The 20,856-nt window shown below is 41.8% G+C and overlaps 2 protein-coding genes across 5 annotated transcripts in view; both read right to left on the bottom strand.

Moving 5' to 3' along the window:
- CC2D1B (coiled-coil and C2 domain containing 1B) overlaps positions 1–4,528 on the bottom strand; it is a 29,588-nt gene extending 25,060 nt beyond the window's left edge. The window contains exons 1-3 of one of the 3 annotated variants that reach the window (XM_038144039.1): positions 4,419–4,528; positions 3,974–4,078; positions 887–1,028 (exon numbers count right to left, since the gene is read on the bottom strand). In XM_038144039.1, the coding sequence (XP_037999967.1) occupies positions 887–1,028; positions 3,974–4,039 (208 nt within the window). In that variant the 5' untranslated portion in view covers positions 4,040–4,078; positions 4,419–4,528. Of the gene's footprint in view, positions 1–886; positions 1,029–3,973 lie in introns of all 3 variants that reach the window. The other 2 variants (XR_005257753.1, XM_038144038.1) reach the window with 2 other exon arrangements.
- A 471-nt stretch (positions 4,529–4,999) lies between these two features.
- ORC1 (origin recognition complex subunit 1) lies at positions 5,000–20,813 on the bottom strand. 2 transcript variants are annotated; one of them, XM_038144393.1, is made up of 17 exons: positions 20,765–20,813; positions 19,798–19,902; positions 19,282–19,409; positions 17,934–18,103; positions 17,369–17,750; positions 16,428–16,728; positions 14,969–15,073; positions 14,409–14,595; positions 13,757–13,872; positions 12,935–13,036; positions 12,269–12,440; positions 9,966–10,073; positions 9,126–9,275; positions 7,813–7,932; positions 6,202–6,368; positions 5,884–5,971; positions 5,000–5,367 (listed from the first exon to the last, which is right to left on the bottom strand). In XM_038144393.1, the coding sequence occupies exons 2-17, from the start codon at positions 19,884–19,886 to the stop codon at positions 5,173–5,175; spliced, it is 2,580 nt and encodes an 859-aa protein (XP_038000321.1). In that variant the 5' UTR covers positions 19,887–19,902; positions 20,765–20,813; the 3' UTR covers positions 5,000–5,172. The 2 variants fall into 2 exon arrangements, with proteins under 2 accessions (XP_038000321.1, XP_038000322.1); XM_038144394.1 differs by lacking the exon at positions 20,765–20,813 and adding an exon at positions 20,087–20,486.
- Between the last annotated feature and the right edge of the window lie 43 nt (positions 20,814–20,856).

Here is a 20,856-nt window from a genome sequence, read left to right as displayed (position 1 = left end):
GCTGTAGGTGCACCAGCCCTTCCTTCCTGCACCTGCTCACACACCTGTAGGTCCCATTTTCCTTTTCCCAGCTCAAGCACTGGCTGCCACCCCAGCTCTCAGACAGGCAGGGAGCAAACCTGGTTCAGCTGAAAAGCTCCCACAAGAAGCCAGGTTTATTTTGGCAGAGGAGCTCCTGAAGCAGCTCACCCTGCAGCTCCACAATCACGGACGTGCTCAGAGGCAGAGCACGCTCACCGAGCGTCCCTCACAGCAGCAGCAGCAGCCTTGGCTCATGGCAGATTACAGCCAGCCTGTAAACCACTGCAGAGCTGCCTGCAAACACCACCAGACAAAATTAACTTCAAGTATTAAGAATGGCAACGCTCCATTCCAAGAGACACTGTAACCTGCATAACACAAGCTACAGGATTCTCCAAGTAATTGCATCAGTATTTGCCTCTGAAAATGGGATTCAGTTTTGGTTACAGACTCCAAGTAACTAAAAATATAATGCTCCTTATGTAAATTCATTCTTCAAACAAAAACAGAAGAACAACCACATGACAAACAACCCACCCTTCACAAGAAACATAATTTCCCTTCTAAAACCATCTAGCGCCTACTACACCTTTTTCATGACTTCATATGCTAAAAAAGCATGTCTTAATTTAGTCATTAAATAGGCCAACCACCAGAGATCTTTTTCATATATCTACAAGAGCATCAACAGAAAAAAACTTTTACATTGTTTGTGGAGTAAGAAATTAAACCTTTCAAAGTAAAGAGCAATTGCAAACTCAGCTTCTACCAGTGATAGGAAAACCATTTTAGATAAAATTAAAGATTTTGTTAGATAAATAATAACTTTAACAAAGGTAAATTAAAATCAGATACTTTAACTTACTTTTCACCTTTGGTTTTGGTTTTCCTTCTTTCACTTTTCCTCCTGTGATAGCAGCAAGCTCTGCTTCAAGGTCCCCATCATCCTCACCTTCCTCTGCACCCAGCAGCATCTCTTCAGGATTGAAATCCACAAACAGCCCCAGCTGGAGCCAAGGGAAAATAACAATACAGAATAATAAAAAACTCTACAGTTAGAACAAAGATGACACTCAAAAACATCACACTGCATGGATTATTTAGACATTCTCATGCATTCTGAATTCTGGTCTTTTTTTTTTTTTTACAGCCTACTATCACACCACTCCTATTACCACAAAAATTTATAGCAGGCATCCATAACTGGTGTAAGGTACATAAATCTTAACACCCACAAGTACACCCTTTAAAACTCTACACAAGCCATTTCTTAAAATCAATCCTGTTTAATAGTCTGACATAACAAGGTCGAGTAAAATGTTTGTTTTCCTGAGCCTCATGGAGCAGATAGCATCAGGGAAGTTCAGGGCAGTGCCTCTAACAGCTAGGCTAAAAAATATTCCCTCACGGTTCACACACAACAGGTCTGACATGTGCACACTGCAGAGGCTTCACCCTTATCGACTGAGGAAGCCACATTTATAAACACAGAACTGTTCTGTCTTCTTCTTACATCAGTTTCTAAATCCCAGAAACAAACACAGCCATTAAAACCCAGCAATGCCCACACTGCACTGGAGAACACCATCAGAACTGGCTGGCACAGATCATCAGCTGAGAGATAACATCTCGGGGAACAGCATTAATAACAGTAATCAGCATATGACAGTAGGGGTTAGAACTCTCTTGTGGCAAAACATTCCAAGTTTTTTTGGGGGTCTTAGTCCAAAAGGTATTATTTTAAAATGCCATTTCATCACTGGTTTTGTGTTTCTGGTTAAGATATTAATTGCCCCAGGAAAATAAAATTATCTTAAGTATGCTAAGATTTTTTATGAACATGAATGAACAGAATTAGATTCATCCCATGAAGTAGGTGAAGCTTTCCTCAGACTTTTCCAAAGCACAAGCCCTTATTGATCCCCCCATGGCCAAGGAGGCAGCACTTCAGCTTCTCTCCAGCACAGCAGAAAACATCAGCTGTCATTATTCTGAGGGTCAGCAATCTCCTTCTGTCCTGAGGATTTGAAGTGCTGCAAGAAGCTGCCTGTCAGTTTATAAATTAATGTAACAGTTTATTTTTTAAACCCAGTAGGAATCGAAGTGCTGGTGGCTACTGCCCTGGAAGATTCTGTGCCCCTCTCTGGGCCATTTTATAATCCCAAGGGAGAATGTGAAACACACAGCTGAGAAACACTGGTTCCAAGGACCAGCAACAGCACTCAAAATCAGCAGCAGTTTATTCCCTAGCCCTGACCCTGCCCTTGACATTCCATAAGGCACTGGGCACACCAGTCAGCCACCCTCTGCTTTATCCATCTCCCAGCTGTAAAACCAAACTAAAGTACCTGCACGTTTGGCTAGAACAGAAAGAAGGTGAGGACAAGACTTAAACAGGAAATATTTACAGTGATGATGTAAAGATTCAAGTTCTATGGAAGACACAGAGGCCTTTCATCAACGTGCAGAACAGATGAGGAGCACACAGGACCTGTTCATTACCCCCCTGCAAGCGTGGACAGGGAAGCAGCTGCAGCAATCACGGAAGTCAAGAACACAACTCAGCAGTTCTAGCTCCAAGTCCCAACCCATTCAAAAAGAAACATTTTCAATAACATTAGCAGTACTGAAGCAATGTTCAATAAAACAGAAAAAAAAAGTTATAAAATGCTTGCAGTTGATACACTGCACAACAAAAAAACCATTTAAAATCGAATTAATTTGAAAGCGAACAAGCCATTTGTTTTAAGAAACATTCATCCATGCTGTAAGACAGGCTGAATAATTAACTGTATTGAATTAGAAATTAGTAAAAGATGCTAATCAGACCCTTGACCTACTCTCTGTCTTTTCAGAGTGAGGTTTCTTTTTTTTTCCCCAGAAGGAGGAAAGATATTTTCACCTTTTATCTCCCCTGCTCAGATGAACTAAGTTATACACTACCTGTCTCACTGAGAAATGCAAACTTTCACACGGGAGCCATGGTGACATTATGGATCACTAACTACAGCATTCTGCCTCCAGTATGAGAACACTGGCTCCTAAGAAATCACCAAAAGAGAACATCTTAGCTATTTTCTGTTCTAATAGCCTGTTACAATCCCTTTTCACATTCCTCTACAATCTTACCAGTTATTCCACCTGTTACTTGCCTCTATTCTACCTTCAAAGGTTTCTGAAATTCCATTCTAACATATTCTTTAACTCTAGCTCCACTGTTTTCCCCTCAGTTTTCTATCCAGAACTTTGCCTCGATTATATTTCTGATTTTGACACCGTCGCCTGACTTTCTACACCTGCCCACCATGACTAATTATTGTTTCTCTCCACTAGACTTCTGAAACTCCGTCCAAAGGTAAATAAGTATGGGAAAAAAACCTCAACACACAGACACAGCTAAACTCACTTTTATCTACAGGAAAGGGGCATATCAGCCGATCTGTTACATGAAAAAATGACTAGACAAAGGGAAATTAAAACTAACTGTCTCTTGTTTAGCACCTTAATATTCTCCCATATATGTCCCTCGATTTGTTATCTGATATTCTGCTGTTCTTATTTCTGTTTTCTTAGAGATATCAGGAAAGCCTCCACAGAGTCACTGAAGTTATTATTAAATCTCAACATAGCCGGGCTAAGAAAATACTGTAAGCATGAGTCATGAGGTCTCATGCAAAGATTACAGCATTACAACACTGTGCCTTCCCTGCAAGACCTCCACAGCTGCCTATCAGATATTTCCTTGAAGAAGAATGCATTCAAGAACGAAGGAAAACAGGCACCACACAATCTAATTTTTTTCCATGATCCCGCAATGTTATTATCACATGGGAGATTCTGCAGGAAAACAGCAGCGAGAGGTCTGAACGAGACTATCCCGAGGAGCAGTGGGAGCGGGAGGTTTCCCCGCCTGCTCTGCAACCACATCTCCCTGGCCCCTTGCCCTCCTTACCTGCTTTGCAACTGCAGCTCCCTGGCCCTTTGCCTGAGGGCTCTTTTTAGGTCTTCTGCCAAGCATGTTGGTTCATGAATTTCAGAGGGCTGTGTCTCTATAGGACTGAGAGCACACGGAACTTAAAGTCAGCGCCCTGCCCGCGCCGAAGCAAAGCCCGCCGGACGGAGGCGGGCGGCGCGACCCCGCCGCTTCCCCGGCTCTCCCTCACGGCGCTCCCCAGCGTGAGGGCGGCGGGGGCAGCGCCGCGGGACGCGCTCCGCGGGGCCCAGGGAGCCCGGCCCGGCCCGGCCGCGCTCCGCCCGGGCGGCTCGGCGGCACCCGGCGGGCAGGGCCGGCTGCGGGCGCTCCCCGGCCGGCGCAGGGAGGCACCGCGGGGGCGATGGGCCGGGAGCCGCGCGAAGAACCGCGGAGGGGCCGCCCGGAGAGCCCGGCCCCGGCTCACCTCGGCTCCCGCCCGTGCGGCCGCAGCTCCGCCCGGCGCGCTCGGCGTGGGCCCGCCCGCGGCGGCTGCGCGGCTGCGTGGAGAGGCGGGCCCGGCCCCGAGCCGCGGCCCCCGGGCTCGTCCGAGCCGTCCCTGCACACAGCCCCGGCACCGGGGCGGCTGCTGAGGGGCAGCGCTTGGTAGTGATCGATCAGAATAAGGAGTCGGGTATTTGAGTAGCATAATTCGTGTTCGCGGTTTTGTTACAGTGTCCTCCATTCCAACATCAAGCCTGCCTTGCAAACTGGAAGTTCTTTTTAATTATGTTGGATTGCAACCTGGAAGTTCCTTTTAATTATGTTAGTAAGGAAAAGTGTGTTTTAACATTGCTTTTCATTTAACATTGCCATTTTAACAATGCCTTTCATTGGATATAAAAGTCACTGAAGAAAATCATTGAATGCCAAAGACACCATGAGCCTTAAAAAGAAGTGATGCAAGTAATCTTCTTCAAATAATCCATCCCAGGTTCATATACCTCAGTTAAAAGAGGATCAGGTACCAGCACTTAAAAATACTTAAACAGTTTGAAATACTTAAAATGCTTTGAAATTAATTCTTTATTATTCAAAGAGTGCTTTCATACATCAAACAAATAAGGAAAGCCTTTAAAAAATACATTTCACTATTTCCATTGTATCAATAATTAAAAAAATTAAAATAGACTATATTTAAAATATTTATACATATTAAAAGCAATAAAATCTCTTTTGCTTTATTCCTCCCTGAGTGCATACATGACATCATCCTGGCTGAGGTTCAGTCGCACCCGCATGTGCAGATATTTACTGCTGGTCTCCACCAGCAAGAGCCTGCAGGCACCGAGTCTTGAACAAATTGCCATGATTTCTGACACCGTGGGGCTCTGCAGGCCTTCCACCCTGCACAAGGCCACGTAGTGGTGGTAGATCTGTTGAGAAAAAGGACACAGGTGATGTTTACTGCCTGCTGCAAATGAGTGACAAGGTGACATAGCGAGAAGCTGCCTTCCCCCCACATCCATGGGAGGGGAGATAAAATAGCTCCAGCCTGTTCAGATGCTGTAATTCTATATAAAATGTTTAGAACTACATCTTTCTATAAGTATTAACATTTAGCTTCCACACTACTCATGACTACTCCAGAGTCTTCACAGCTCTGCTGGCACGGAGTATTTTATGGGTCTACTGGAAAAAACAAAGCTTCCAGTGACATATCTGCTTCTATGAGGGAAAAACAGTGATGCACAACTTGGAATCAACTTCCAGTTTTCCTCCTTGGACTGCTGCCTGATAATTTCAGCTTCTCTTTGATTCTTCCTGTTATAAAGCATGTTAGGGTAAAAGCAGGAGATGTTTTAACATCCAGGCCAAAAAAAAAAAAAAAAAATAAATAAAACCACCTTGTGATCCAGATCACTGATATCAGTAACAAAAAAGCCCCATACCTGTTGAACTGTCGCCTCCTCAACTCCTGCCCTGCGAAACTCTGCCAAAATTGCTCTCAAGAAGATTTGTTCATGTAAAGAAGCATTCCTGAGTCAAAAAACAAAACAGACAAAAATCCATTTGTGAAGTTCAGAACCCATGAAACATCAGGATGACGTCTGGAAGGGGAATTGCTTGGGAGCTACATATTTAAATGCAGGCTGGACAGTTTATGTTACAAGTGGCCATTGTATCACAGCCTGCAACTCTGGCATAATTTTTGTTTGTGAAAAACTAGAGCTGTGAAAGGGACACAAAAGCAAAGGAAGTATTTTTACCTGATTGCATTGACATATGGTGATGAGAACATTTCATCTATGGCTTCAGTCACGTGGGCCATCCTGACAATCTCCGGGGCTCTCTTTTGCCTGGCGAACTCGCAGATCTCCGTGGCCCTTCTGCAGATATCCAGGCACCTTCGAGCATCCCCCGACAGCGCTGCCACCTGCAAGGAAATGTGACACATGTGTGACAACATTTCCAAACAGCTGGAGACAGAGTTTAGCAAGAATCAACAGGCAAACCAACCCTGAACACCCTGAGCACCTAGTGGGAGAGCAATGCATCTCTGGACTGTCTTAGTACAATCCCAGAACCCAAACAACAAAGCTCAGTGACCAAAACCAACAGTAGCAACTCTCCACATCTCCCACACCCTCACCCTGATCTGGTCATCATAAATTAAAGGCTGAACTTTTTTCTGTAACACAGAAGTCAGAGGTTAAAAAAAAAAATTAAGGTGAGCAGCTCCCTTCAAAACCAAAAGCTTTCAGAAGTATCAGTTTAATTATCAGTGAAGACCTTTACCATAATCCAGACTCATGAAAAAGGATAAAAAAAAAGGGTTGGCTATGACACCAAAAAACTCATTTTTTCTACACTCATAAAAATACTGATTTTAACAGTACACTAACAATTTTAGAAGGTCTCAAAGAACTATCCAGGATAGCTGATTTACTGTTACAAGTGCCTGAAAATTTTTAGGTGTCTGAAATTTCTGGAACTCAATACTTGTTAAAACCCCAATTGTGCTTTACAGTTTTAATAAAGCTATGAACATTCAACACTTACAGTACTTGCCTAGTTTTCCCAGCAGATGCTGGTAATATACAAAAGCTCTAGAACCCAGCTGGGGCCAAGAATGAGAAACCCTGTAGAAAATCTAATTGCAAGGTATATTTCTGTATTTCTGAAGAAAACTCATACTAGAAAAACACTGCAATTATTCCCTCTACAAACCCTCACTATTATTCTTAGAGAGGCTCCTTCACAATAAAACACAGGCTTGTATTTACTTCTGACATATTTATGAGCACTCTTTTTAATCCTACAATGATGTAGGTTGTTTTGACATAATTTTAATAGATTACTTTAATATAGAGCTGCTAATTTAACACATTAGCAATGCACATATCTCAATTTGAGAAGCTACTGATCCCCAATGCATTACTTACATTTTGTACAACTGAGTATTAAGACTTGCAAACAGGAACATGTATTATCTATTATGACAGGGCACTGAACATCTTGAGAAATAAAATTTATAAGGCTATTTCCACTGCCACTGGCATGTTATCTTTTTCAGGATTCTCCAATGACTCACATTATGCTAAACAGTGGAGACAGTTGACATCTCATCATCACGACTCTTGTCATGCCTTCAGCTCCTGGAATATGCTGCTGCCTTCTCAGAGTAGGTGGAAAAAGCAAGGACACTGCTCTAGCAATGTCTTCTGAGAAAATACCCTGGATAATGCATGACCTAACTGTGCCCCAATACAGAACACAACCAGAGAACCAGGTCTAAGAGCTGTTACAAAACTCTCCCTGCTGTCCCCACACTTTTCACCCAGTGCAACCTGAAGGACATTCATCTGCTCTGTACTCACCTTTCTGGAAACCAGCTGAACTGCATCCTCTTCAAATGCCTTCAGTCCCTTCAGTCTGGATGAAACGATTTGCTGTAACTGTTTGTAGGTGTAGGGCTGAAAGGACATTCTGGTGAGGCCCTACAACAAATGACACAACACAGTGAGAAGTCTGTGGTGCTGGAAAACTTTTAACTGCTGAAGCATGTCCTGTGCGGTTACTTTTACTTTTTCTGGTAGGAGCAATTAGTTTTTCACATCCTTTCCCTCCTAGTGACACACTTTAATCAATCACATTTGTGAAACAAATGTACAAATCAATAAAACTGTGACTCAGTGAGGACCACTGGCTGGATCTCCCCAATGAAAGGCCCAAAGAGCAAGTGAAGCTGCTATCAGAATTCAGATTTCTCTTATAAAAAACTTTTAAACAAATCAGAGCTCCCCAATACAAAAACATCTGGATTACATCTGTCTACGTGTTATTTTTTAATACAATAACAGCAGCAGCTGTGGAAAAATATTAGTCTCCTATAGCTAATCTGTATATGTGTGTGTTGACTTCAAGTTAGCCATCAGCCAAGAATTAAAACCCTCTTCTGGCTCAAGCCAATAAGAACAGCCCTCAGATGAGGACAATCTATGTTACAGATGGTGCACTGCCTTTCATCCTACAGGAGACCCGAGTTTGGAATTTCTTATGCAAAACTTCTCTTGTGACTGTATGGACTCAGCTGATCTGCAGTGGGTTTAGTGGGTGAGGGAAAGCAATTCACACCCCGTGGAGCTGCTTTTGAGTCATGGAAGGATAGAGGCACAGAGCACTGTTTTTGCAAATCACTTTTCAGAGCTGTGGTGAGATGACCTAGGAAAATATATTCAAAACAAGTGGAGAGTGAATCCAACTTTCTTTGTTGGATACCTTTATATAATCTACCAAGTGATGATGGCAAACAGAGAAGTAGGTGCCTGGAATGAAAGGGGAAAGAGGAAGGGAAACCAGAAAAGAATTCTTCTGAACTCCAAAGTAAGCAGCTTAACCATGAAGCACAGCATTTGATTATCCAGATCTTAATATATTTCAAAAGGCATCCACATATTTACTTCATTCTTACAAGAACATAGTGTACATACACAGCATAACACCTGATTAGCAAACAGGCTCCTGAACTTAGATTTATATGTTCATTATCAGTCCTCAGGAAAGGGAATTATAAAAAACATCGTTCAGCTTCTCATATAACCAATCCTTTTCTTCTGGATTGCTTTTGATTGCATCCAGTATTAAATCTGTTCTCCTTTAATGGCATAGCAACAGAACTGCTAGAACATACCAGCCTGCTTGCTACTCTGTTCATCATGATCCTCTCTGGCAGGTCCATGGTGTTGGCAATGGCCAGGATGATTAGCTTGGAGTGCTTTTGGGTTGGCCAGTCAAATAAGTTGTACATCACGTTCTGCTTCCGGGTCCACAGCAGATCAAGCTGCAGAGGTAAAAAGATAAGAATCAGACTGGAAAAAGGAATGGCCTGTTATTTACAATACCTGATTGGGGTTTGAGAACCAGCTCTGCCACAGAAGATTTCTCAAGTGATTCTGAACAAGCTGTCTCTGTTGCCTTTCCTTTATCCATCTACTAATAGGACTGCATTTGCTGAATTAGGGCTCTAATTTTGAGTTTTGAAACAGTACTGTGATACTAATACATCTTACAAGATTCAAAGACGCTCCAAGTGAGAACCTGAATTAGCTTACAGCAAAAATAAAGAGTGCATATGATTATTACTGAGCACAGCACATTAAAGGTTTTTCAGAATTGGGTGCGACTTATTTCTCTGCAAGTTTTCCCACTGGAAAAGCAGCAGCTTCAGGACAAAACACAATTGAATCCCCTGGTATTTAGAACTGACAAACAACTTATTCCATGTCTTGGAATAAGAAAACATAAAAACCAGTATGAATCCAAGGCAGAGAACAACATGGCAACAGGATACTCAGCCTTTTCAGGAAACTGAATTTAAATAGGTAAGAGTACTATTTGTGTCTCCTCTCTCCTAAGCCTATTCCTGTTACATCACATGTGATACACTCAAAGCATGCATAATTTTTCATCCACCAAAAACTGACTTCTTACAATCCTTGGAGGAAAGTAAACAAAGGATTCTTTGTCTCACCTCATCCACTATCAGCACTGTGGTTTTCCTCTTTGGTCCAGGTGTACTGAACAGCTTTGCCAGCAGTACTGCAGCATGGGTTGCTGTCACCTTCTGACCTGTCAAGAACTGCACAAGGATTGAACAAATATTGCAGGTTAATTACACCAAGCCCCTGGAAATACAAAGTTTGATGCCATTCAAATTTGCCTTTCCTTAATAATCAACACCAACCACCTGGTGGTTATTTTTTCCATGGGGGAGTAAAAATACTGAGAAAAGTAGCTCATAAGACACTCTGGTCTGCCAAGAACTGCCCATGAAGGAGAAGAGAGACAAAGAAATGCACAGCTAAAAAGAAAGGCCCACAGAATTCCCTGCAATCTGTCTTAGAATCACTAAGAAATCCTGAACCCACCCAGTCTAGAGGGCTCTAAACCCAGCATATCTCTAGGGTATCTCTGAATACACACACCTACTGAAAACCTAAGTCAGCTGAGAAGAATAGCCTGACTTGAGTAATCTTGGGCTGCTATTAAAATTCTAATGAATCATCAGCAGGATCTATAATTAAATTTATTCAACTGTGAACTAAAAAAATATCTGCAATACCTTTTGCAACTATGTGACAGAACAGATCAGCTGACTGTATATTACCTCTTCTCTTGCAAGTCCAAAGATACCCAGAAATCAAAGCATGACATTTCAAAATTACACTGCAGATGCTGCATCAATTGTTCATCATAGGGCAAAGTCCAGCAATAAGCCAAGTGGAGACTGCATTTGAAAACTGTATTTCTTTTCTAAAATATCTTATAAATCTAAGATTTGATAATTACTAAAGAAGCCAGAGCGCAAGATTAATGTATAACCTCTACTTGTTTCATGTTTCCAGTTCAGTCAGGACAGTCCAAATCAGTCACAGAAAGGAGTTGAATCCCCAAGAACCCTGATTCTGCAGCTCTGGAGCTGAGTATCCAATATACCACAGAATTGAGTTGCTGTGGTGGAAATGGACTCTTATGTACCCAGGTATTTAACCTTATCCCATGTATCTGTCAGGGCTTCCAGTCCCTGTTCCATCTCTAAACCTTCCTACAGCAGTGAGGTAACTGCAGAAGGGAAGCTCCAGAATGTGCTTCAGTCACGCAAAGAAACATCAGCGAACTGGATCTCAACCTGCAGCATCAGAAAAGCAGCAGCAGCCTAGCTCTTATTAAGGGTTCTTTGACAGTAGCTGAGGCAGAAGGAATTGGAGAAGTACGTGGTTCATGTGACTTTGTACTCCCCTAAAGGATATTTCACTGGGCTGCCTTAGAGTTCAGAACTAGTAGAGGGCAACAGATTATACTTCCAAAGGCCTATTCTTTATTCATTTTCAGATTTTATGTTGAATGGGATAGGAACAAAGGATATTAAAATACACTCACACTACCATGAAATAAGGTAATTGTCAGAAAGCCTCTCACTGTGCTAAGGAATCACAGAGGCCTGGCCTCAGCAAATCCCTCAGCAAGACACTGTCTAAGCTGGTTTGAGGAAAGGATGCAAATATGCAAATTTAACTCCCAGCTATGTGGACTGGGACACTAGAACATTAATGCATGCCACTCCCTGCTCAGAAAGATGATCTCAAACTTAAATAAATGGAGCAGAAGTTTATATGAAAATGGAACAGATGCTTCAGGAAACCATTCAGTTTCCAGGTCACTGGTTTAAAGTTAGCCTAGACTGAGAAAGCTTTTGAGCAGTTACTCTCTAATGCCTACTGGGTGATCTTAATCCAGTCCTCAGAAGATTAATTCCCACTCATACAACACAAGCACAGCCAGTAGTCCCAGATGGATACTGCAACTGGTTTGTCATTGATATCAGAAATACACTTTGTTGACAGAGATGGCCTCTCTTTAGCTGAATTACTATTATGACTGACCAATTAACTATTAAGAGCTCCTCCGTAATTATTCTACTGCTACACTGACTTTCAGAGTTATCACCTTAGCAGCTATTTAAGCAGATGTGCAGAAAAAGTTACACCATAGGAAAATATAAAAAGCAGATTTAGATTTTTTTTTAGATGCAATAAACCAGGCTATTTCTCAGCCACTACCCTTATGCAGCAGAAAGCAAAACAGTTCAAGAAGTTGGCTAAGGCTTTAAGTTAATTATTTGCTAACTTGCTCTAAGATAAAAGCACACAGTCTCTTGGAGGGACTGGGAAGTACTGATAAGTGCCTTGAACACTGTAACACATTAAGGATGAGATGGGAAAGTGTAAGATCTCTTCTTTCAAACCCAGGAGCCACTGAAAACGCTTTACTTACCTCTAATATCTGCACATAGGCTTGGTGAGGGTCTGTCAGCTTCATGCCATTGATCTCCACAAACTGGAATGGTGGCAGTTCCTCATTTTCTGCAGCTTGCTGAAGACACCGAATCACTTCATGAACTGTTGCAGTTTTACCTGTTCCAGGCACTCCAGAAATGTACATGCACCTACAAAAGGAGAGCACCTCTTCAGCAGCCTGAGCAAAATGGTAACACTCTTGGGATTACTGAGCTGGAATTCCTGACCTCTGACACCAGCCTTCAATACTGACACTCAGGCAACTGCCTACATCTTTATTTGCAATCTGGAACACATAACACCTTGGAGGATCATGAGGAATCTTATTATTACTGAAGCAATTAACAACCTAAAACATTTTATAAATGTAATTTAACTTAAAAAAACCCAAAAACTTCCAGACTTCTAAAACTGACCAATTATAATTTGGTCTTTAATTTGAATCTGTAGAATAAAGAAGCCCACATTATTTTTACACACAACACTGCTTAAGGAAGAAAAATACCAGGAAAACTGAATTAGGAACTTTAAATGATGATAACTTTTTGAATTTAAGTAATAAATATAAAGTAAAAATATATAATTTGACTGCTGTTATGCCGTAAGCAAATGTGATCTTGGTCACAAGTCTTGCCAAACTCACCCTCCTGTGCCATCAATAAGTTTGCTTTCCACAAAGTTATAGATATCCTGGAATTCTTCCTCACGACAAGGCAGAGATTCTGGAATAGCAGATACATGCAGCCTTTGAATTAAAAAAGAAAAAGAAAATTAAAATTGCTGTTCTCTCTGAAGAACTGATGCAAACAAACAGGCAGGTGCTCACCTTCCTCCCGTGTGGAATTTTCCAAATCTCTCTTACATACTTTTAAGTCTGAGCATCAATGTCAAGTATCCCAAAAGAAACAGCCTGCTCTCTCTCTATGTGCTCTTAATTTATTCAGCAATAAAGATCCATCTATTTTAATTCACAAACTATTTCTAAGTCAGTGCAAAGGTAGGATAAAACAGGAGAGGCTGCTTACAGGAAACAGAACTAAAACCCAGTTTGAAAGACAGTCAGTCCTGAATGCCTTTTTTTTCCCCACTGTGAAGATCTACACTGATACCTGTAGAGCTTTTTCATGCACCAAGAGACAAATATTGTACCTTTACAATCTAAAGCTAATCAGAAAGGATCTTTGTTTTTCTTATGTTGCACAGAATAAAGATACCTAATTCTGAAGAACTTACCATGGACTGGTTAAAATAACTTGAAATGGCTGAAGTAGTATTGTAAATACTACCATTATTTGTAAATCTAATATTGTACTGTAAATTATCAAATACTCTTCTTGAATCAGAACACCGTGCATTTTTACCTATTTTATTCTAAGTGGTAAAGATGACCTTCCCCATTTCAGCACAGCCTACTGCTCTGCACACCTGATGCAAAATAAAGATGATTTTCCTGGGCACAGGTTACCTTAATCTGGCTTCTTCCAGTACATTGGCTGGTTCCTGCGCTGCCTGGACGCGCCTGGGAATTTCTGGAGTTGCGTTCCGGGGTGTCCGGGGTGTTCTGGGTGTTCCCTGTAAAGGCTGCAAAAAGAAATTACCACCTCAAGCAGATTTTCTACAAGCAGCAATGTCTGTAGGGAACAAATCATTGATGTGAGTTTCCCAAACATTATTTATGCCAGAGCAGAAGATGAACTGAGAAACAGTATTTACACAGGGAATTACCAAACAAGCCTGATGGTGTTTTCTTCCTAAGAGTAAAAGGAAACTGCAAAGGGGGTGACAATTACACCTTTTAACTGTCTGAAGAATTTTTGAGTTGTTAGTCCTTTTCTGAAGTGCTGCATAACGGAATGATCTGGCTCTTAAGAAACAGCATCCAAGCCAGTAATTTTCCCGTTTAGGCTACAGTTTTTCTGATCAATATTGTAACAATATTGACAACAAGCAAATGGTTTATATTTCCATAACCTACTCATATCAAAGATTAAATTCATCCAGATAATGCTTGACTAAAAGCTAAGGGATTCAGATACTTTACTCTGGTATACAGGGATCAAGCATTCAAAGAACTGGCTCAGAAATAATAAAAATAGCTCTTTTATGTGGAACCTTACAGTTTTCTTCAGTGTCTTTGAAGGAGTGTGAACTGTTGACTTCCTTGAAGATTTTGGGGTGCTGAATATTTTGCTAGATTTAGGTTTTTTTTCTGGTGTACAGGGCACATCATCATCCTCCTCTTCCTCACTACTTGAAGAGTAGGAACTGTCAGAGCCAGACAAAACATCTTCCTGGTTCAACATGCTATGAGAAAGAGAAATGATTTAAGCTTAAAAAAAAAATACATACAAATCTACACATAACAGAGCAACATTTGTACACTCCCAGCTTTTTCTGGAGTTCTTGTAATCAGCAAGCCAAAACATTTTCTACTTCAGCTGCTAATTTTCCATAGCTTTTTAACAGGTTTAAAGGAAGTCAGTTTTCTGAAGAGCACCATGAGTCAGCTTTATGTTTCTGAACACAAACCAGTTTTTACTCAAGCTGCAATTAAGCTGTGCTTCTAGAACCATTTGCATTTCAGTATTAAGCCAGACAAGCTCTCAAGGCTTCAAGCTCTCGAGGCCTGCAGATCTCAAGAGCAAAGTGAACAGGAGATCATGGCTGCAGGGTTTACCTCATCTGCTCTGCAATGAGAGCACTGGTTTTCTGTGCACATGTTCTGCGAGAACGAGGGGTCAGCACAGGGATCTGGCTGCTCGGTTTCTGATATCCAACTAAACTGGAAAGAGAGAAAACAAAGCTGGTTGTATTCCCTCTCTTTGTATCACACTTGTAAAGACACAGAGAAGGCCTTTCAAACTTCAGGCTCAATTGTTACCACTGTCCATCCAGCATGAATTCTTATTTGTTATTTACAGACTGGCTATGGCATGGATGCTTGCAGCACAATTTTCCCCCTCCTGCACCGTGTCTTCAGTACATCTTTGCCAAGGAAAACAAAATATTTGCTGTATTTTGCACTGCCAAACTGAAGGGACAGGGGCTCAGAACAGCAGTGGTTTTATTTTATTGAGAAGTGGGGGTTTTTGCCTATTTTTTTTCATAAGAGAAGGATAAGAAAAAATTATTTCCTTTGGGCATCTCTTAAGATTTTCCCTTTGGAATGTGTTTTTCTGTTTGTGTTTTGATATTCCTGGGTCCTTCTTCATCCCTGCCACTGAAACATTTTACTGCTACTACACAACTTCCCTACTGGTTCAAAGTACAAAATGAGATGCTTTTATGATTTGTTGACAGTTCTTGGAAGTTTTTTAAGATCTATAAATACTACTGAAATGCCACTACCTTATCAATGAAAGGCAAACATTTTTATGCTATATATAATTAGTGACAAAAAAAAAAGGTGGAAATTCCATTGTTGCATCCAAATCTTTACTCTTGGAAAGGAGGAAAAGGACTGGTTTCTGGCTTCTAGCAACATTTTGCACAAGAAAGTCTGTTCCATTTTTCTCCTCCCCCACTTTATGCCATTTTTAAAGACTGGGTGAAGATATACTTGTATAGCTGTGCTTTTTGGGCTTTGATTTCTTTCCTACATAAAAATTGGCATGGAAATATACATACAATTCTCATGAAGACTCTCCTGAGGCAAATCAAACCACTTTCTACAGTCCAGCATCCCTCAACACTTGTTGCAAGTCAGGCACATCTGAGCCTTGATAAGGGAGTGCAGGGAAACGGATTTTCATTCGTGTTGATGGGTACAATCATCACGAGAACAACCATCAACATGGCTTCAGCTTCCTTTCATATCATCCTACCATTCTCATTTCCAACATCATCTCTCTGTTCTTAGAACCATGAACTGCTTTTCCATCTGGGAAGTCGTGTCCTCTTTGGATCCCCCTGATCATTCATCCACCTCCAAGTAACATTTCCTAATGCTTCATCACAGTGCACTTTCACTGCTGAGGCTCTCCCCCTTCTCTCCTCGTTTTCAACAGGCAAAGCATGGCACGTGCAGAGACTTCACCAACTTTTCTCTCCAGAAATCTTCCACAAATGTGTTTTAAGAGAGCTTCATATGAACAGAAATCCCATACAAAAACAATGATAAAAATGCCGTCACTTACGGTAACAGAATGTCGTCCTTCTCATGAAGATTCCTGTCTTTCTCAGTGAAATCTTTCACCTTAGTGTAGGGGGACAATCGTATGGTGTCACTGGACCTCTGACGGTGCTCTGCAGTCTCAGATCTTGGCTTGGATTTCTCATTGTTGCAGGGGATCTTCGGTGGTGAGCCTAAAATTTCACTTGTGAATGTCACTTTTCTTTTAGTGGCTGATGGTTCTAGTGGTGCTATGGCATCACAGTCATCATCCAAAAGACCCAAAACTTCACATCCCAGCAGCTTGCCTTTGGATCTTGTGGGACCTGGAAATGAAAAGCAAAATGAACTTTGGTCAGGCTTCAATATGGCTGGTTGGGTAAACTTTCAGAAGACGTGGTACAGCTGGCTCAGTGACTGCTGTTTAAATGAAAGCAGATGGACATTTTACTCCAGGAACAAGGAACTGGATCACTAGAGGGCACTTCCCCTAAAAAATTACTAAACAGAAGGAAAACACACAGATTTTTTTCAGTTTTCTAACTCACCTCCATCACTTGCAAATTTTGTCAGGTTCCATGTTGAAAATACTGCATGTTACAGGATCAAACGTGCTTATTCAACCAGCTCAATGTATAAACATTTTAGTACACAATTATTCAGAAGATTAAAGAAAGTGGGACATTCTGAGGTCAAGTGAGGCTGACTGGTAGCATTTCGGTCAACAAGCACTTTCATTTAGATTTATCAGATACAAATAAAGCATTTGCAGCAGCAGTTGGATATAAGGAGTAGAGTGCTTGAAACAACAGATGAGACAAACAAGTGATGTGCCTACAAGGCTTGGGCTAATCCCAAAGCCTGAACAAGGCAGTTAAAAATTCTGAATGTTTGAACTAGCCAAAAGGGAGAAGCACAAAGCATACAGAGAACTACTGAACGGACAGAATATTGCCATATACATACTGTTTAACTCCAGCCTCTTCCTTGCTGTTGGGGTTCTGATGTCATTATTAGCCACCCTTTGAGAATGCCTCTCCTTAGCAAGGGAGGACTTGGAGGTAGAATGTTTGGATTCTATTTCCATATCAGCGTTTTTTGGTTTTGTGGCACTCCGAACAACACTCTCCGTCTCTTTTTTCACGGGTGTAAGGGTGTCTGAAGCAATAAACGCCTTGGAAGAGTTTGTGATGACACCTCTTTTCTTGTTAGCTTCTTTCAGCTTAGAGAATGTGTCTGGGGACAAAACCTTAAAGCACTTCCCATCCCAAGACTGTCTGACGTAGAAAGTTTGCTCCTTGTTTAGTGTGATAATAGGCAGCTCCTCATGCAGATGTAGTGGTAATACCTGCAAAAACAGGAAACATCAAAACACACACACATTAACGTTTACTGTTAGCTTAGAGTTCAGCTGTTTTCTATTCACAGATCTCGTTACTGCAACTCATGCAATCCTTAGTTTCTAATTTACACCACAGGGCTGTTGCTGTCTCTTTCTTCCCTCGCTGTGCAAAAGGGTTGCAGTACATACCACGATGCTTTTAATAATGGTCTCTGCAGCTATATCAGTGTCATAGCCAAGAACTTGATCAAAAAACACCTCCTGGGCAGAAATCTCTCTTTTGAGCAGCTTCCGTTTGTTCTGAGGTATCTCCTCCAAGCGACAGAACCACTGCACAACTGCACGTTTGTGCTGGGCACCTGCAACAAGGAGGGTCAGGGAACATCAGAATTTCATTGTGGATAGTGCCAGACTGTAGCTGAAATGCTAGCTAGAGTAGCAATCCTCCCTGCACACAGGTGAGAAAGCATCTGGTAAGAGATTGCAAGTCCCATTTTCTAAGCTAAATAAAATGTCAGAGTTGAGGATTTTAAGGTAACACCTGCACAGGGTCTCAATCACAAAAATACCTGGAGACCAGCTGCAGAGCAGCAGCTCCCTATCACAAACAAAGTGGTTCCTTACTGGCACAGATGTGATCTCCTCAAACCCTAGCTAAAAGCAGTGACAAAAGGAGAAGTGAGAAATTTCAGGACGTTATTTGTAGCGTCATCGTACTTTCAGAAGCCAGAAACACTTTTTTCACCAGCTGACAAACCAGGGAATTTGCTGATTAAATATCTTGTTTTTAAGGAATTTTCATGGGTTTCATTCCAGCATGAAAAGAATATTCAGTTGTGCCACAAAAAAAAAAGTGAATTAGTAAATAAATAGAATGGAATTATGTGTATTTTTGTTTTAAAAAAGGTAAAGAAGATTAAAAACCCTCAAAGTATTATTATTACAACATAAAAAAGAAAAAAAGCTGCTGAAAAGAATCAGATATAGCCAATGAGTAGCTCCCAATTCAGACTCAGACAATTTTCTATCACCCACCTCCCATGATTTATCTTTTAATATCTATCTCTGTGTAAAGAAGTAGTTCTATAAGGGACAGAAATATTACTATTCAATATACTGGATATATTATTCAGACCTGGAACTTTATTGTTAAATTGCCTGATGTCTAATGAGATGCAAATTTCAGGGCTGCAGTGCTCTTGCTCCATTTGGATTCTCCAATCTCAAAACAGAGCACGAGCTCAGACTGCCCTCCTGAAGGACCACTGTTTTTAAATTAGACAATTATGTAAAAATACTGTAAAAATTAAAATGTGCTTAAATTTCCATTTATGTATCAAATTTAACTGAAATTAGCCATCAGTCCCAAACATTTGGGGGAGCATGTGAATACAGATGCAATGATTGCCAAAAATTGATTTTCTTAATAAATTAGGCCAGTGACATACTGTTAATGATAACTATATAGTCATGAAAAAGGTAACTTTAAAACATTTTAAAATTTCTCACACAGAATGTAAGTTTCTAGCTCTCTTACCATCTTCGTATAAATCCACGAGCTGTGCCACATAAGGCTGATCTGCATTCACCCCTTCTACTAAAATAAAGTCACCAAGCTGTATGCAGGTTTCTGTTTTGCTGCTTTCTGATGTAATAAGGATCCCCCTATTAAAGTGATAGACACAAGAAGATGAACAGAATTTCACAGTCTTCATAACTCACATATCATTAAGCCTGATGTCCTGTCAACTTTACTGTTAGTTATGCCCCTTCTTGCAGTGCTTACAACTTAATTCCCTGATTAGAAGCTTTCATATGTAGTTCAGTTAGTTAAAACTTATTCACAGATTTAGTTAAATGTTTTTGTTTATACACTATACAGTTCATAATTCAAGAGCTTAATGCTTTTGTTAAATACATACAGTGTCATCACAAAATGCTCAAAACCTTACTCATATTGTCACGGACTGCCATGTTAACCTAAACGACGTCAGAAAGGTAAAGAAACATCTATTAAATTTCCCTTAACAAAACAGAAATAAATGTTGTTTACTTGTACTGGGAAGTCCTCAGCTTTCTGTCTGAACTCCAGGGTTTTCCATACCAGGAGTAGATAAGTTTGCTTTGCTGCCTGGTATTCATGATTCCCAAGGAAAAGCTGAAACAAATCGACAAATACTTTTTGATTATTATAAAAAAACCGAAACAACAAAAACACCAAAACAAAAAAAACAAAAACCAAAAAAAAAAAGAAAAAAAAAAGGAAAAGATGGGAAGATACTTTTTTGCTATCAATTCTTTCGGCGCACATTATGAACGGCGGTTGACACAAAGAAACCCACCTTCCCCAAAGCCCCAGACACCTCTCCCGGAGGTATGAGGAAAAAAGGAAGATCTTTAGTAGCGACTTGTTCTTCAATTCCTTTCCATGCCCCGCGGCTCCCCGGCCTCACCGCCATGGCGGGGCCGGCTGCCCGCCCTGGGGACACCGAACCTCGCTGCGAGCCGGCTGCGACCGCTACCGACGCTTCACTTTCGCTCAATTCTAATTCTTTTGGTTTTTAACTACTTTTTTTTTTTTCCTTTTCTCTTAAGTAAGAATTTTTGTCAGGAAAGTCGGGGGAAAGCCACACACAGCGCCCAGTGCCGTCCACCGCCCCAGCCCGGGCGGCACATGGCGGCTGAGGGGCCGGGCGGGACACGCTGCGGGACACCGAGGGGCTTCGGCGGCACCGCAGAGCCACTGACCCCGCACAGCCCCTCACACAGCCCCTGAGCGGCCCGACCCCCTCACACAGCCGGTGAGGCTGGAACAGACCACAGCGCTCTGCCCGGTCCCATCTCCCCGCTCCAGCAGGGTCGTCCCAGAGGACATCGCTACAGCATCGCGTCCGGACCGTTCTGGGATATCTCTAGCGAGGGCGAGCGCCCAGGCTCCCCGGGCAGCCCGTCCCCGTGCGCGGCCACCACTCGCACCAGCAGCGCTTTGTCCCCCGTGGCCCCTCTCGGCCCCAGCTCACCGTGTCCCCTCAGCGCCGCGATGGAACTTCGCGCCAAAGCGCGAGCGGAGCCCCGCCCCCGGCGGCGCGCGCGCGCGGGGCGGGCGGAGGCG

This window comes from Motacilla alba, chromosome 8 (assembly GCF_015832195.1).
Source record: "Motacilla alba alba isolate MOTALB_02 chromosome 8, Motacilla_alba_V1.0_pri, whole genome shotgun sequence".
Classification (NCBI taxonomy): domain Eukaryota; kingdom Metazoa; phylum Chordata; class Aves; order Passeriformes; family Motacillidae; genus Motacilla; species Motacilla alba.
This window is presented reverse-complemented; position numbering and strand designations above follow the sequence as displayed.

Coding starts and splice junctions, on each gene's coding strand:
- ORC1 (XM_038144393.1), bottom strand. CDS start 19,886: ATGAATACCAGGCAGCAAAGCAAACTTATCTACTCCTGGTATGGAAAA. Junction 13,037..13,756: donor CTGGAAGAAGCCAGATTAAG/GTAACCTGTGCC, acceptor TTTAATTCAAAG/GCTGCATGTATCTGCTATTC. Junction 10,074..12,268: donor CCTATGTGCAGATATTAGAG/GTAAGTAAAGCG, acceptor ATCCTTGTGCAG/TTCTTGACAGGTCAGAAGGT.